At 43.8% G+C, this 17,106-nt stretch overlaps 4 protein-coding genes across 7 annotated transcripts in view; 1 reads left to right on the top strand and 3 right to left on the bottom strand.

Annotated features, from left to right (window-relative positions):
• The window catches only part of RB195_023091 (uncharacterized protein), a gene marked incomplete at both ends in the record, with an annotated part of 71,035 nt that extends 58,164 nt beyond the window's left edge, over window positions 1-12,871 (top strand). Inside the window, 5 exons of one of the 2 annotated variants that reach the window (XM_064210407.1) lie at window positions 503-623; window positions 700-889; window positions 12,354-12,444; window positions 12,515-12,616; window positions 12,773-12,871. In XM_064210407.1, the coding sequence (XP_064066288.1) occupies window positions 503-623; window positions 700-889; window positions 12,354-12,444; window positions 12,515-12,616; window positions 12,773-12,871 (603 nt within the window). Of the gene's footprint in view, window positions 1-502; window positions 624-699; window positions 890-12,353; window positions 12,445-12,514; window positions 12,647-12,772 lie in introns of those variants that run through there. The other variant, XM_064210408.1, reaches the window with a different exon arrangement.
• A 90-nt stretch (window positions 12,872-12,961) lies between these two features.
• On the bottom strand, window positions 12,962-13,501 carry RB195_023090 (uncharacterized protein; the record flags this gene model as incomplete). Its single annotated transcript, XM_064210406.1, has 1 exon — window positions 12,962-13,501. The coding sequence occupies one exon, from the start codon at window positions 13,499-13,501 to the stop codon at window positions 12,962-12,964; it is 540 nt and encodes a 179-aa protein (XP_064066287.1).
• Window positions 13,502-13,673: 172 nt separating this feature from the next.
• RB195_023089 (uncharacterized protein) lies at window positions 13,674-15,146 on the bottom strand (the record flags this gene model as incomplete). Of its 2 annotated transcripts, XM_064210405.1 has the most annotated exons (3): window positions 13,674-13,745; window positions 13,903-14,735; window positions 14,801-15,146. In XM_064210405.1, 3 exons carry the CDS (start codon window positions 15,144-15,146, stop codon window positions 13,674-13,676), a joined length of 1,251 nt encoding a protein of 416 aa, XP_064066285.1. The 2 variants fall into 2 exon arrangements, with proteins under 2 accessions (XP_064066285.1, XP_064066286.1); XM_064210404.1 differs by lacking the exon at window positions 13,674-13,745 and having other exon boundaries at window positions 14,622-15,146.
• Window positions 15,147-15,174: 28 nt separating this feature from the next.
• Window positions 15,175-16,858, bottom strand: RB195_023088 (uncharacterized protein; the record flags this gene model as incomplete). 2 transcript variants are annotated; one of them, XM_064210403.1, is made up of 4 exons in its annotated part: window positions 15,175-15,916; window positions 15,972-16,187; window positions 16,227-16,499; window positions 16,740-16,858. In XM_064210403.1, 4 exons carry the CDS (start codon window positions 16,856-16,858, stop codon window positions 15,175-15,177), a joined length of 1,350 nt encoding a protein of 449 aa, XP_064066283.1. The 2 variants fall into 2 exon arrangements, with proteins under 2 accessions (XP_064066283.1, XP_064066284.1); XM_064210402.1 differs by lacking the exons at window positions 16,227-16,499; window positions 16,740-16,858 and having other exon boundaries at window positions 15,175-15,978.
• Window positions 16,859-17,106: the final 248 nt, after the last annotated feature.

Genomic DNA, 17,106 nt, shown 5'->3' with positions numbered 1-17,106 from the left:
CTGGAGTGTGGCTTCGCCGAAGGGTCTCGGGAATTTCTACTGGATACGCAACGTCTCGGAATCATTCACAGAAAAATCTGTAGGAGACTGTTCACCGTTCTCTGCAAATTGTGATAGGACGATCCGTTATGGTCCCCTTCAAAACCTTGTGCGCTGCACGCAGCAATGAATTTCCTTGCTAGTTTGGTTCTATGATAGACTTCTTGGGAAGAGGTGTTATGTTAACATCTTGGTCAAATAACTTTTCGTCCATCCATATTGAACGGAATATCTTTATCATCCATCATACAAGACTCACACCTAAGAAGAGTTTTCTGCATTTCCGCAACAATTCCTTCTCTGTCAGTTTTTGCGAGATTGGGAACTCAAGGCGAGATTTTAAACTCCTCTTTTTGAATTGCTATTGAGGTGTTTAGTTCTATACTACATTAGTAAAGCGTAGGGTTTATTTGAGCTGTTATTCTTGTACACCTTTGAAATGTTGTGACAATAATATCTTTAGTCCGTTAATGATGAAGTAGAGAGGCTAAAGTTACTAAAAAACAGTCTTGATCTTGAAAATGCAACACTATCTGCAATGATTGAAGAAATGGACAAATGTAGAAGAGAAGCGAGTGCCAGAGGTGTGTTTTTGATCCAACTTAGCTGTTTTTTTTTCTGCTTTGGTTCTATGATTGAATTTGCTTAAATTCTGTGCAGACTCAGGTGGGTCGGGAGGGTGGTCTGACTTCGAAGATGACATTCCTGGAGACGCTGATGATGAAAAAGAAAGGACGCCGAACTCATCAACCGCAAAACTTCCTGTCCTTGTTGCTAGCTCTGATGTGCGTGAAATCGCTAAACTACGTGCACAACTGAAAAGATATGAGCAAGAAGTGGAAACTACTCGGCAAGTCGTATTTTTCGATGTTTGAGTATTTGGTTCTCATGGAATTTGATCACGATATCATTGTCGATATCTCCTTCTTACTATTTAAGATGATATATCGACTTCATGATTTAGCGTTTCATATTTTCTGCGATCATTACAGGCTATGTTTGAATGTCTTCAAACCCCTCTTCTCTACTGATATAATACAGGGCGTTCGTAAGGCCATGGTGAACTTTTGACCGATCACAGTAAAGCAACAAAGCAAGGTAGAAGTGTGGAATCTTCACCAAACAAAAGATGACCCTCCAAGTTTCCGTAGTGCGACTTATCAACAAGCTAGATGGCACACCTAGATGTTTTTGCAAAATCTAAACTCTAACCCACTTGGATCACACCATAGAATAAAAAGGATAAAGGATGAAGTGTCTGGCATTAATCAATCAGCTTGGGATGCGCCACCACGTTCAATTCAATTTAGAATCGTCTGAGGTTTACAAACGTGTAAGTGGCCCATACAATGACTTGCGGTGGCTAGCCGATGTGTCAAGTCAGTGTTTTTTTTTTATCCTTCCAGACAAGTCTGGTACCAATTTGTCTACCGAAGGAATGAAAGGCTTGGTGAGCATTAGGGCGGACTCGAACTTCCGATCGATCGTGCAAAAAGCGGAACCTCTAACCGCTACACTACGGCCGCTCTCACAGTAGAATATGTCATCAAAACTCCGGATCAGAGGTAGAAGTCACGATACTATCCTTCGAGACCAAGATAATAGCGCACAGAACACTAGAGGCATTCTGGATAACCGCCAAAAGTTTAAAAATGAACAGAAAAAGTGAATGTATTTGCATCTCAAACGAGCTGGGCCCATATCAAGATCTGTGCGGGTTTGGTCTGCGGGGCAGGCCGTCAGGTCCCTATAAAATATCCTTGTGATTCATAATTGTAGCACGTGGTAGTCTGTTGCGTTATCTTATTCAGCAGATGAGGTTAGCACTAGCCGATGTATTGTTTGTTGAGTACACATATCGTTTGAATGCTTTCTGTAGGTGATGAGGAGCTTGAGACAATAAGTCACTGATGGTTCGATTTTTACCAGTAAAGATCATTACCTATCTTGGCCACAAGTCAAACAAATCAATATAAAATTATATCAACAACATTAACCATTTGAGACAGAGAATCACCGAACTTATTCAATCTGTTACACCAGACGTCCTTGACAAAACTTGAATATGGTTGAGATATGTGTAGGGCAGCAAACTGAGGCCACATCGACCTGCACTAAATAGGTGAGAAACGTGAAGGATTTTCCTTATTTGGTGAAGATTTCACATTTCTATCTTGTTTCGTTGCTTTCCTGTAACCGGTCAAAAGCGCACCCTGACACCGGACACCCTAAATTTAAGTATAAGTGTCTTATTCTAATTTGCCCTTACAATCGTCGGGAAATGGCGGTGTGATGCTTCGTAGAAAAAATTCAAAAATTGCAAAAAGAAAAAAATGTGGCTTCACTACCTTTCGTTGTGTATTGGGAACCAATTGGGAACTAAACTATTAAAAGGCGGGACTAGCCAATTAACGCATCAAGGCCCACAGATATACGACGTCATGAACTCCAACAAAGAAATAGGTGAACATCAAGCTCATGAACGAATTCCCTGTGCCTACAAGGCAATTACATTTGCAATTTGACGATAGTTGTGGAGAATATTGCCAATGTAGTCGGTCTTAGTGAGCTTAAATGACTTTCTCGCAGTAGAAATTTACAAGTACCGTTGAGTGTTTCTTGAAGAAATCAACTGAAATCATTTGCCTTTGCATTTCAAAGGAAAGAAACTGTACATTGCTTATATAATTTTACTGAAGACGTGGAATATGTTCTCCAGTTATTATGACGTTTAATACCCAAAATGCAAATGAAGTTGTAATATCGATCGACTTTATATTAGATGTGTTACCTTATGTTACTTTCAACATCAGATCGCAGCTATTTCATCAACTCGGATCACCGCTGAATATACGAAAATCGTATAGAAACATGTAGAACTGTTAAAGCGAGAGATGAAGTCAATCAGAAACCTAGACAGGTTAAACTTCTGACACAGAGAATTTAATGAAGCGAAGGGATGACTGGATCGAAAATACCATGCAACGTTCAGTTTACTTTGGCTACATTTTTCTTCTTTGCAATGCAATGCAATGGTGAGCATTCTACAGCTCTGGGATTGTAATAGATTTGATCCACGGCGATGTCATCAATTTTACCAAGTTAGAGATAAGCATACGCATCAATACGGTTGCAATCCTGAGAATGTAATGTAAATATATGCCCAGTTACATCGTTAAAGGCGAACCTGACGTGGTGAGGATGAAGCGAGCAAAGCTAGAGATGAGGTTGTAGATTGCGGGATCAAAAGTGGTTCTGCTCACCTCTCCCTAATCGTTCAAAAAAAAAAAAAAAAAAAAGAAAAAAAGACGTGGGAACCACTCCAGTTCCTGCGAAAAACGCTCATCTATGCATACGTTCTAGTCCCCTCAGCAACTTATTCATTGGTTTCATTTGAATAGACAGTACAAGAGAAATCACTGGAGAACCCGCTGCGCAGTTGGATGCGGCGCATGTACAAGGGTGGCGCGCTGCAAATGAAATCATCGTGAAAAAAGGAGTCTTTGAGGCGGTTTCTTTGAAACGATTAGGGAGAGATGAGCGTAACTAACCCTGATCCTGCAATCCACAACACCATGTCTAGCTTGTCCAGCGGTTTCCCTCACTACGTCAGATTCGTGGTATGCTGCCCTTAAGCGAACACCTGCAATGACTATCTCTGTTTGTTTTCGTGTTTCAGCACTTTTGTCGTGTTTCAGTAGTTTCAGTAGTTTTAGTAGTACTCTTCGGAATTCTTTGCGTAGTTTGAACGGTCAAGAAGTACTCTTAGTATGTGTCGCAGCGTATGCAGGAGGTTAATGACCTTCGATAATTGGACGGTGTGACCCCTAACAGCGTCACATTCTCCACAGTAGCCCGGTCGATCCGTTTGTGCTGCCTCTTGCTGACGCCCCGCACACACCGGTCTCGCCACTCATTTCGCCCCGTCTGCAACTCTTACCATGCGCTTTTTGGATCGAAAAAAGCAGTGTCTGCTGATGGAAGTTGTGTCAACCTTTAGATAAAGTAGATTGTTAGTAAAGGAGTTCATATAAGTGAAATGCCGTTTAACAATGTGGGTGAAAGTGTTTATTTTCTTTTTCTGAATCGTTAAATGGAAACCACCCATCAATGGAAATAACAGGAATGTTTCTAAAAATGTTCCATTGGTCGGTGCTTTACTATTTTTCTTTACTTTTTTTTCTAGGGACCTCTTTTTGCATATCTGACTTAAAAAAGTAAACTTAACTTAGGCATCCAATGTCTGATGCAGCGTGACAGCGAAGATACAGAGGTGTCTCTTCTTCACTCATGCACCTGACCAGACGTATTGTTTTTATTGATTTTATACAGAGAGTAGATAGGAACGAAGCGATAAAACGTTGTAGAAAGTAGTTTAAAGATTTATACGAAGTTTTATTGGACAAAACATGCGAGCAAGTATTGGAGTATATATCAGTCTGAACGTCCGGGTAACGTCAGACATCAGACTTGTTCTATTACACGTCTCCTCCTCACCTCTTCACTGCTCATTAGAAATTAAATGTAGCGGCATTTTCCGAAGAATTAAGCTTGTATTTTTTTTCTGGCCGTGCTTCTTCCCTTCTTTCCTTCTAGAAATTAAACCATTCACGAAATGATCATGAATTAAAGTGATGGTTCCATGGTCCTCTTCCTGAATTCGTCAGTACTGCATTTGTGGAGTATTCAAACTTAATTTTACACCTGCATATATTCCTTCGATACCGTAGAAATGTGAAGACATAATTCAAAGCATTAGTTTTTTTTTTCTTTCTCCTCAACAATTAACGCAGAATAATGTGCTAACACGAAACATGAACATGACATGAACGTCATCATCGATTTGGTAAAGATAAGGTCAGATCATGCCAATTGTTAGCTATTATTTAAGCAGGCGGTTTCATTCGTGTTGCCAATCCCTGAAGGAAGGATTTTGGCAACTTGATGCGGCAAACGTGTAGTGGGAATAGACATGTGGCGGAGTACATAGGGGTGAAACGCAACACGGCAACTTTCACAGCAATAAAATGGTTCAGTACGTTTCGTTTACTACTCACTTGGAACCATTGCAAGGTACTACTGCACTGCGGTGCTGTTGGACCCGTCCAGGTCATCTTGTCGTTTTCTGACGCTGGCGTACTATCTCGACGGCAATGGGACCCGTCCCACGCCTTATAACGGTTATTGGCATCGGGCAGCAATTCAACTCCGTGGAACCCGTCTCACTTCATTTTATCGCTTTGCGGCGTCTGCAAACCTAATTAAGGCTGTTGGACCTTTTTCGTTTCGTGACACACACATGTGACATGATATATATTTTCTCTGCATCAAAATTTGACAAAGCATTGATCTAAATAGTTATTCAGTCAGGCGACGGGACGCTCAATTTGTCACATTCGTTTGTCGAAAACTGCTGCTTTGGTGCGGTTTTCATTCCTCTGCCTTTCAAACTCGCAGTTTCCGCGGCGCCATCGCAACGCGATTGTGGCGTGCGGCGTTAGTTCGAGGGCAAGAGGGAGGTGGGGTCTCGGTGCAGCCAGGCGGTCGTGGAGGCTGCGTTGGTATTGGGGCGGCAGCTGTAATTACGCAGAGGCATGCAGCGCTGCATGCAGATTAGTAGCGGTCAACCGATCTTTGTGGGTACCTCTTGTTCCGCACCGGTTTCGTTTTGATGTTCATAGCAAGAGAAGCAATGGTGCTGCTCCACAGTGACTGCAGTCTAAAACTGCTTAGATTTTTCAACTTTAGGTGACGTTCTTTGGTAGCCGCACACATCACGTTAACAAAAGTTATGTTGCAAGAAAATAAAACCGGAGCCGCTCCAATTTTCTTGCTTGGATTTTTGCAGGAATTTGATCCCTAAGAGCACAGTGTTTGCGTTAAAAAAACACCTCTTTTGAAGGTTGAGACAATTGCACGAGCAACTTTTCGATCAGCGTATCTGTAGGCTTAGAATTCTCCAATGTTTTAAACTGAGTTAGTTTAAATTGAGTTTGAACTTTAGGACCAGTTTTTTATATGCTCAAGTGGTCTGGAAATTGTTTTTCGTAAAGTACCAAGAACCTCTTGTGACTTGATCCTGCACAGGGAGTATTGAAAAGAAATATGGTTACATCAAAGCGCTCCACTAGAAAACGGATCCTGCCTGCGAAAGACGGCCTTCGATATTCTATCTATTCGAAATAGAAACTCCTTGCAGTAATTGCTTGTTGCAGCTTCGTACTGCTTGAAGCGAATATCACTACACCGTCGGCGTATTCGATATCATCCAAGGGACGTCCAAATGGTGCTAAAAGGATATCACAAGAACACTGCTCAACTTTTCTTCGCACGACATTATTGACGGCAAAGTTGAACAGAAGGTCGCTACAGTTTCCTGTCTTACTCCAGCTGTTACGCCGAAATGTGAAGTACACCAGGCTGGTGATAAGAAGTACTGCAGCAGTTGTTCTTCTTTTCAAGACATCAGTTTGGTTAACAACAATGAGAAGGTGGGATTGGAAGAGAAGAGTCGAAAGAGCTTTCGAAGTAAAAAAAAAGTAATTGTAGTTAGGCTTCTTTTTGTGCTGCCACACTTTGATCATACTTCTGACAATGAACATCTGGTCAGTTGTAGACCAGCAAATGTGAAGGAAAGCTCGTTCATCCCAGGTTGCCGGAGCTGGTGGACAGCTAATCGAATTCTGTGATTGATGATGCCTTCGATAAGATTCAAGCTGTGACAACTGAACCAGCTTCTAATTAGTACAAATGTTACCGTGCTCTTTTTTCTTTTGTCGTCCAGAAGCATTTTTTCTGTAGCGGCGTTGGTTAGGTCGTCTGAACTCGGCGCTTTTCCCGGTTCCATTTGATTTAGAGCTGTTTTAGTTAGTGTTTTGGTTTTAGTTAATGTCATTGTAGTTGTAGTCTCTCGCTGCCGGCAACGTTTTCTTTTCTTCTTTCTTCGCTTTTTATTCTACATTCCGCCAACTTTTTGCCGTTGTGATATCAAGAGAGTAACAATAATATATTGAGGTGTCTAGGAAGTAATGGGACACATTTTTCAGTTCCAATTTTGTTTATTTGTTTTTAAAAAAAAGCATTTTTAGTCGATAATTCATTCTCCATACACATTAAGAAATCGTGCCCATCGCTCATGAGGAGCACACATGCCCTCCGCCCAGAATTGAAAGGGCAGCAACTTAAAGAACGACTCGAGATCGCACATGAGCTCATCCAAGTTCTTGAATCGTTTTCCCACGATGGAGTTCTTCAGAACTTGCAACAAATGATAATTAGAGGGAGCTATATAAGGGGAAAAAGGCGGGTGGAGTAGGATCTCTAGCCATGGGTCTTCAGCTGCTGCCAAATTGTCGAAGCAGTGAGAACGGGTGTTGTCTTCGAGGGAAACCAAAGTCATAACCAGAGTCCATTGTCGCCTTCTTTCCTGGGCAGCGTTGACCGGGTAGCGGAGTTGATGAGTATAGAGGTCGGCACTGGTTGTATCCTTGCCAGAGCTCGTATAGCATCGTCATCGGTCAACTCGGACGATCGTCCGCGGCAATCCTTAATTTTCAGGCTCGTGTCCCTCGAGAGAAGGGGAGTGATTCTGCGGGATACGGCGGCATGGCTAGTGGTGTCCAGTGCAGCGTTGATGTTGTTGATCCATCCGCATGCGCTGTGAAGTTGCAGGTGTTCGTACAAGATGATAGTTCGAATTCTCTTTCATTTTGGTCGTAGATGCTCTACAAGCAGCGCGATTGCACTTTTAAACCTCGCTAATTGAAGGTTCTGGAAATTTCTCTCAGATGCCAGATTAGTTATACTTGGTGCCTCTTATTCCACAGAAAATTACTGATTCCTGGCAGTCTCTCTTTTATTGCGGGAATTTTATTCTTTTATTATTTTGCGGGAAACCCATATTTACTAAGATACTCAGATCGCCTGTCATTATTGGTCGTCTGGTCCCCAGTTGTCATCCAAGACGTTTGTAAGCTTCATGAGCGACATTAAAGTCTTCGAGCCGTATCGTGGTGATCCATCCGTGCTGCGAACACATCACCCCATCCCGTTGGTGGTATCCTTCGATGGCGACTAGCAACTCTAGTGCTGTACTCTAACGTTCTTTCATTCCATCTATTGTCGATTCATCTCAGTGTGACCGCTCCGTCTATGGTTAGCTTTGGTCGGTACTTTGTCAAAGTGTCAATTTTTCTTAAGTCGTAGATGCAAAGTTGATGCTTAATGTTGTGTGTGCGCTGTGGGTTGTAACTAACTTCTTAGATGTGTTACGCATAGGAGGAATGGCGCCGATGTCTGCTTACCTCTCCGCGGCGTATTGGAGCGTTGGAAGACGCGTTTCTCCTGGTCCATTGCTTCCCTGACGGGTGCGAATGCTGCTGCTGCTATTATCCTTCCATTAAGTTCTTCGTCTGTAGTTTGTGAAACGAAGTCTTGAGATGAATATTCCATTTAAGTGTATGTCCCTCTCGTCCCAATCTACGATGTAGTCGGGGATGGCGAACACCTCAACTTGCGACGCGCTGTAAAGAAAAGGTACCTTTGGTGTGCCCAGAATTCGACGCCCAGAACTACCTTCACGCCATGCAGTTGTGGTGGACAATAATTTCTTTAAAAGTGTAGAAGATAGAGTGTTTGGCATTAATTAATTCACTTTAGATGCGTCAACGCGGTCACTTCGATTCAGAAGCAATTGAGGATTGCGAACGTGTGTTAAGGCCATACAGTGATAGTCAAAATGTCACATCTGTGTTTCTATCCTCTTAAACAAGTTTATTACCAATTTATCTGTTCCGGATCAATGAAACAGAACCATCGACATTCCAATCGCAGCGGCAACCCTTTCCAATTGGGCCACACCCATCTATGACCTACTCAACTTAATCGGCGGACTGGTATCATTGCGTGATGCTGTCGTCCCCATCTTCGCCGAAGGGTGTCGTCAACTCAAACACAACTCTGCCCAACGTTCTCGATCTACAGCAAGAGCTCGCAGAGAATCGATACACTCGTCATTGTTTCATGACCTTTGGGACTTAACTTACCGTCTCGCTTGAACTTCCTATCGACATCGAGTGACCTGAGTACCTCGACAACACCACCTTTTTGCAATATCTGAGCAACGTTCCCATATGACTGTGACTACACAAATGCTTGATTGCATTTAATATAAGACTCTACTAGCAGAGTCACCGCGAGCAAGTAGCAACCAGTTTCCTATATGCGGCCCCACCTCCCAGAATATAAATAAATGGTTAATAGTATATTTAGATGGTAATAAAGAAAAAGTGTCGAAAAAACGAGGTAGAAGTGTTTTCTTTCTAGAACTTTCACGCTTGGTCTGTCTCGTCTGCTTCTTTAACTCCTCTCGGTTGAGGTCCGCTGCGCTTAGTTTGAACAAAGTGGTTTTACGATCGCTTCCGTCGCAAGCTTTCTGTTTTTACTTTCGACCGCACTAATACGAAGAAATGTCGGCGTCTGTCCTTTTAATTTGCGTCCATTGATTTCAATCGGTTTGTTGTTCGCAGTTTTGTTTGAATTGTAAAGGTAAACAGCCATATGAAGCGTTATGGCTGTTTTATAATTTGCGACTTTCACAACGCTGGGAGGCTTTTACCGTCAAATCAAATTAATTTGCAGTTTGGTACTGTCCTTTGTTGGTGGCCCGATGGAATTGAAACTTTGGAGATGTTTGTTTTCGTCACTGAAGGGACTATTTCATCTTTGGATTACCATTACAGGTGCCTTTCAAACCATTAACATTCTCCCCGATATACCACCGGAATGTCTTGTCTTCTACATCAGAGATCTCGATACTGCGTAGTTCTAGTGCGGTTGCCGTTCAGTGATCATACAACGTCCTGACGTTTAGTATTTTTAGGATAGAGATGTTGGCAACGTCATGAGTCTGTAGGAGATCCGTGGTTCTTTCCAATGATCCCATCCTCAGCAACGGGAACTCCCGTGGATTTCCAACCCATCGAGCTGCGCTAGTAGTAGTCGATTTTGACGAGCTAGCTACTTTGATTTAGTATTAACCATAATGCGATGGAGTCTTCTTCGGCCGCCTTTCCGTTAATTTTCAGTTATCCACTTTCAGTTTACCACTTCCAATGGATGGAACACCTAGTTATTTCTTTTGGGAATAAAACTTTATGCTTTTCGCAAGCAGCAGTGCCTTGATGCACTACGCCACTCGAGCTCGGATTTTGCAACTTCAGTGTCGTTTCAAATTCTAGTGGTTCAACCAAGAAGTCCGCCGTGCAACGTGATCACCTTATATGAATAGTCACTGGCACGAAAAAAGGATTTTTCCTGCATCATCTTTGTTAGTCTTCGCTTTGCTGAAAAGTATGGAAAAGAAAAGCCTAATTTTGATTCCTTGCGTCTTCTGTAGTATTACAACAAAAAAGTGATTATTAGGGGTTTTTTCATGAAACTATTAGTTCATCAATTATAAACCTAGCTAGTTTGGGTTATGACAAACAACCATTTTGCATGTAAATATCGATTTCATTGGTTTATTTTCCTTCTCTCACTCGTTTCTAATTACAATGAAGCATTAATACTATAGTTAATCTGGCGCCTCTATGCAATTGCTACTTGCTCGCAGTGGCCCACATATTACAAAAAGGTGCTGTTGTCCAGTACAGTCCCAGGGCCCAAATAGGTCAGATACCTAGAGGGAGCATAGAACCTTTGGGAACAATTCTCTGTTCCGCTGTATTGAACTGCCCCACATTGTCGACCAGGAGGTTCTCGCTGCGTCCGGTATCGAAAGTTCATGATGCAAAGTCTCGCAAGCTATGGAACAGTTACGAATGGATAGATCCTCTGCGAACTGCTGCTGTAGATTGAGAAGGTTGGGTTGAGCTGTATTGAAGAATGATATATCACTTTAGACGAATTATTTAATGTACAGTGAGTAGCGTTACGAATGCGGAAACGGTGTTGTAACCTCTTCCAACCTTTTTCTGACATTGTTTGATGAAAATGGAAGAGGTCTGTACTCTCTTGCGGACTGGTTTTGCCTGGCCAAATCCGCCGTAGTCGAGTAGTACAGCATACAAATTTCTCAAATGGGAACAGATTTTTTTCAATTATTTCGTTTGCACTTGTGAAAGATCCCTTGCTGTTTTATGCGATGCTATTCACAGACTACAATGTTGAAAAATATATACCCAACTCTTACTAAAATGAGATGCGTAACAACTGGACACACAAAGCTCAGGATTATCTTGTTAATAGAAGGGCGTTTCCATTAACAGTCTAAGCTTATTAAGAAAAAAAAAAACATCCAACGCAAAAGTAGATGTACAATTTTTCGTATCAGTGCGCTTGAGATGTACCAGCGCGTTTGACTGCAATTAGGAATTGTTGGGATTTTATGAACGTGTGTTGGCCTATACCGTGACCTGATTTGGTTAGCTGATGCGTTAAGTCACTTTTTTACACTCTCAGATAGGTTTTTTTTTTTAAATTCAATTTATCGACTCTGGAAGGTGTTGAAGCGTTGCTTGGCACTATGACGGTTTCGATCCATCGAAGGATCATGCATTTATATGCAGACCTCTTACCGGCTGCGCTACACCCGTCTAAAAGTCATATGGTTGTGATTATGATTTATCTGTGGATTTTTTAGTTCGAAAAAAAAAACGAGAGAGAATTAAAGGTTAAACTGCTCGGCGTTGTTCAATCCCAATGGAACTATCTTCGCCTTCAACTCAGACATCATTTGAGGTTCATGAGCACGCGTGCATCCTTAGAATGATATACTGGGGCTAACCGATATGTCAAGTCAGTATTTTAATCCTCTCAGACAAATCGAGCACCTATTTATCGACCGTGATAGAAAGAAAGACTTGGCTGGGACTAGGGCAGATTTGAACCTCATATTGATCGTGCAGCAAAAGCGGGGCCTCTCACAGAATGCGTCACACCGAACATCAGTTAACATTCGCGACATAAAATACGTCCTTTTTGTTTTGGTACGACACAGCTGTTCCTTAAAGTGCCAAATACCATGAGAAACCAGAATTGTAGGGCATGTTCTCCGTGTTGCCGCATACGTCCGAAATAAAGAGTGCACCTTCTTTCCGTGCTTCTCTAGCGAAGACAAAGTATTCTTAAGTTCCATGCTCGACTTGTATAAACACACAATTGCATTTTAAGCGCTGAAAAACCTGTGAACACATGAATTTTAGAAAATAATTTCACGAATCCACGAATTCACTGAAAGGGAAAAACCAAGTAGTAAAACACTTGTTGTTTCCGTTCAATATCCCTTTGTTATTATGCAAAATCTTGGTTTTAAGAAGTGCTCTCGAATCTGAGAAAGAGGAACGTCATCGCATGGAATCGGAACTAAGGTCCTTTAAGAAAGAATTGGAAAAGAAAGCGAAAGAAGTGAGAGTTTTTTTTCTGCACAATTTCTTATTGAACTTCTAATTCGTTTCTGTTGCTTTTCTTAATTTAGGTGGAAGATCGCGAACGAGAACGTGCCAGAGCTGACGAGCGTTGCAATGAGCTTTTAGCCATCATGAAAGACAATAACTCGAAAATAAGGGATGCCGAATTGGTATTTTATCTAAACGACTTTGTCATCTGAAGTTTCGAAGTTTCCGCTTACTACGATTGCTTCTGTTGTTTTTCTTGTGCTACACACAACAGTTCTTTATGTCAAACAATTAGAAGGAAGGCTATGTCGCCCCGCATAGCTATCGCACGTCTTGAGTTTATTGCCACTGAACAGCGTGAAGGCTTGATGAATGATGCTATGCTTCTGCCTCCAACCTTTCGCCAAGCTCTGTACAGAAGTAGGCATGCTTCCTGAGGGTATGTGTTTTGGGGTTGAGGAATAAGTCTTGGACTTTTTTCACGTTTGGAAATCCATGACTTACTTGACTTAATCGGCGGCCTGATGTCATCGCCTGACGCGATTACCTGCATCTTCTCCGAGGTGTGCCGTCGTTGAACACAGCTCTGCCCAACCTTCTCGATCTTCTGCGAGAGTTTGCGCAGAATCAATCCATTCGTCGCCATTCCATATTCTGCGGAACCTTACGTCTCGCCTGAACTGCCTATCCACGTCGAGTGTCCTCAGGTCCTCCTTCACCACCTTAGTCCAGAACTTCCGTTTTCGGCCAGGTGTCTTCGTCCAGCTCAGGGAACCCGACAAACTCCTCAGAGCTCGTTGAACAAGGCAATCTGCCGGTCTCCTTAATATATGACCAAAGAAGCGAAAACGATTTACTTTAGTCACTTTCGATGACGGTGCAAGATGTTGATATCTTCCACGTGTCATCCGCCGGTATACCACATTAGTTTCTGCGTAAAGATCATCATTGTGGCATACAGTAGGCCAAAAGTAGCCAAGTAGCCGTCTAAGCAGCTTTCGTTCTGTGCAGTCAAGCCTCTCCGTCACCGTTGATGGTGCTGCCCAAGTCTCAGATCCGTAGATCATGATGGGGCGAATTGCGGATAGTTAGACTCGCAGCCTAACTTCGTTGGTGATGGAGGTCGACCACAGGCATTTCGTTAAAGAGTTAAATGCGGAAATGGCCGTAGCACATCTTTGCTGAACATCTCTCTCGTAGCTGTCGTTGTTCTTCAGCGTACAGCCCAGGTAACAGAACTCATCGACGAGTTCTATCGGTTGTCCGTCCACCCTGATTCCCGTTTGAGGTCATGAAGAGATCCACATCTGCCTGCATTTATCAGGGCGTATACGTAGTATATAGGCTGCAGCCAGCTTCGAAACAAGATCGACAACATGCTGAAGTTTCGTACGGTTCTCCGCGAATATAACAACATCGTCAGCCTACTGAGGATTCGAGATCGGTCAAGGGACGTCCTGATGGTCACCTTGATCACCTTGACTCCCGTTGATCTTCGAGCTGGTCGAGCGGGCGCCAGCAATTCTTCCATTTGTCTCGATCGCGTGCCAGATTCCTCCTTTTGGTTGGTTCCTCCTTTTGCGTGGGACACGATGGGCATCATAATTTTCTTTGAAAGACTTCGTGAAGAAATCTGACTATCGGATCTTCCTTTAGTGCGCTTAATATCGCGGGGAACCCAGTCGCTCATGGCTCTGTTCCAACGGTTGTCGTTAAAGCGCATCGTAAAGAGGTCTGACCATCGGGTCGGCGTTCTTCCTGCGGTACGTTTGATGTCACGTAGTATCAAGTCGCTTACGGCTCTGGTCCAACGGTTCTCGTTAAAGCGCATCACGTGTCCGGCCCACCTTATTTTACTTTCCTTGGCAAATGCGGCGGCGTCTCTAATCTTCGATCGCTGACGTAGTAGAGAACTTCGAATCCCGTCCCTCACTTGAGAAAAACGGCATACTCCTAGCATCACTCTCTCAAATGCGCGTTCAATGACGCTCACCGCGTTTTCTTCCTGCTTGCGAAATGCCCAGGTTTCCGAAGCATAGGTCAAAGCAGGAAGTACGGTGGTGTTGAAGAGGTGAGCATGGAGCCGGGTGTTCCTGGTCTTCTTCATTACATCCTCGATGCTCTTATACGCTCCCCAAGCCGCTCGTATCCTCCTGCCCAGCTCGGGGGTCAGGTCGTTCATCATGTTCAATTCCCGACCCAGATAAACGTAGCTGGTGCTTTCGGATATGTTCGTTCCGTTGAGCGTGAATGGGGCATCCGAGACCCATTGCGCATGAACATCGTCTTTTGTAGATTCAGCTGAAGACCGATGCATCTACATGTTTCGTCGAATTCGGTCAGCATTCGTTCCTCTTGGCTGATACTAGGTGTTATCAGCACGATGTTATCAGCAAGGCACAAATGGTGTAGCTGCCGACCATCAACCTTCACTCCCATGTCGTCCCATTCCAACTTTCGCATTGCGTTCTCGAAGGTGGCTGTGAATATTTTGGGTGAGAGTGTATCACCCTGTCGGACCACCCTCTTCACGTCTACGACGATATTCTTGTAAAATGGCGAAATTCTGGTCGTGAAGTCACTGTACAACTCTCGAAGTACCTTTATGTACTGAGTAGGGACACGTTGGTTGTCCAAGGCTTCCACTACCGCTTCCGTCTCAACTGAGTCGAAAGACTTCTTCAAGTCGATAAAGGTGAGACAGAGCGACATCTTGCTCTAGTGATACCTCGATGAGTTTCTAAACGGTGTGAATGTGGTCAATCGTGCTTAATCCTTTTCGAAACCCTGCTTGCTCGCATGGCTGTCCTTCATCCAAGACTTTTTCAATCCTATTAAGGATTACTCTTGTAAAGAGCTTGTAGATGACGGACAGTAGGCAGATTGGACGATAGTTGCCGATGTCATGTGGATCTCCCTTTTCATACAACAACACGGTCTTGCTGGTCTTCCACTGTTTAGGAACCTTGCATTCCGACAGATAACGTGTGAAGAGTTTCGCCAAGGTGTTGATGAGTACTGGCAGAAGGTTTTTCAGGTGTTCTGGTCTTATTCTGTCGGGACCGGGTGCCGTACGATTTTTTACCGATATGATAGAATGTCGTATTTCGGACGGGAGAACCTCTGGAATGACATGTCTGTCTTCCCTTTGATGGTGAGGAGGCAAGTGGACATGGCTGTCGAAGAGATCAGAGTAAAGTCGTAGATGATTTTCTCCATCCCCCTTCTCGATGCAATGGTTGTTCCCTTCGGGTTCCGGAGAGCAGTCATCGTCGTCTTGCCCTCCGTCTCGATGAGCATAGTGGATGCTTTTCCCCGCCTCCGCAGCTTCAGCCAGCACTTCTGCTCTTCTCTCTTTTAGGTCTTCCTTTATCGCCTCTCTGCAAAGTCTTGCGAACTCGGACTTGAGTTCTTGGTTCCCTGCGGCTCGTGTTTCTCCACGCTGGCGTATCAGCTCAAGAGTTTCGAGAGTTAGGCGTCTCCTGGTCTTTAAAACTCTCAGCCTTCTTCGCGCAGTCGTGAAGGTGTTCAAGGAACCGGTCATATTCCTCGTCGATGTTGTCCATTGCGGAATCTTCCCAAAAGCCGGCTAGCGGAGTGAAGAGATCCCAGTTGATGATAGTCCTGGGATTTCTCTCTCTGAGCTTGGCGGCTTTCTCTGCTCTCCTTGTGGAGGAAAATGTTCCTTGGAGGAGGCGATGGTCCGATCCCGTATAGAACTTCAGTACAGCAGCGACGTCCGTCAGGCAGAACCTTTTATTGACGATGATGTGGTCTATTTCATTACATTACCCTCCACCGGGTGACTCCCATGTCCAGCGTAGAGGGGAGGGCTTTTGGAATTGCGAGTTCCCATGGATGGTCTTAGTCGTCATGATGAACTCGGAGAGCCTCTCTCCCTGGTCATTCCATTGTAGGCCGTAGGTCCCGATGTGAAGTTCCTCAGGCTTTCTTCTTGGGCCAACTTTGGCGTTGAAATAGCCAATTATGACCTTGTAGAAGGCATGGTCTTCTCGGTAGAACTTCTCCAGGTCCATATAGAAAGCTTCGACTTCTTCTTCGTAGCTTGATGTTGGAGCGTAAGCGAAGAAGATAGTCAAAGCTAGTTGGACCACATCTTCTCATCCGCAGACGTCCGATTCGGGTCGTAAGTTGTTCGAAAGAGTCGATGTTCTTTGCCATACTCGTGTTGACGAGGACGCCAACTCCACCAACACCTCTACTGGCGCTTTTTTTGTTTGTTCCTAAGAACTTTTGTTCCTAAGAACAGTTCTCCAATTTCATATATGGCGTTGAGAGGGTGACGTCGTCTCGTCTCGGTCAATCCGATGACGTCGTACTTGATCTTCTTGGCTTGCATCATCAGATTGTTCGATGGCCGCTTCCGATGCAAGCATACGTGCGTTATAAGTACAGATTGCCATCCTAGTCTTCCGTTTCGGTAGCCTATATGACTTCTGCAACCTCGCCCTACCTGGCGCTACCGTACCAGGCTTTCCTCCGGAATCAGAAGACTCTTTTCTATTACTGTGTTTTGCATAAAACTTTAAAACCCATGGGCAGGTTCAAGCCTCTAGTCCCATGAGTTTCTGAGTGGACATGTGGAGCTTATTTGTTGGAGGCGACTCCAAACTGCCTCCCTTGCACCTCCCAGTCACTTGATTGCAGGCTT

This window comes from Necator americanus, chromosome X (assembly GCF_031761385.1).
Source record: "Necator americanus strain Aroian chromosome X, whole genome shotgun sequence".
NCBI lineage: Eukaryota > Metazoa > Nematoda > Chromadorea > Rhabditida > Ancylostomatidae > Necator > Necator americanus.
This window is presented reverse-complemented; position numbering and strand designations above follow the sequence as displayed.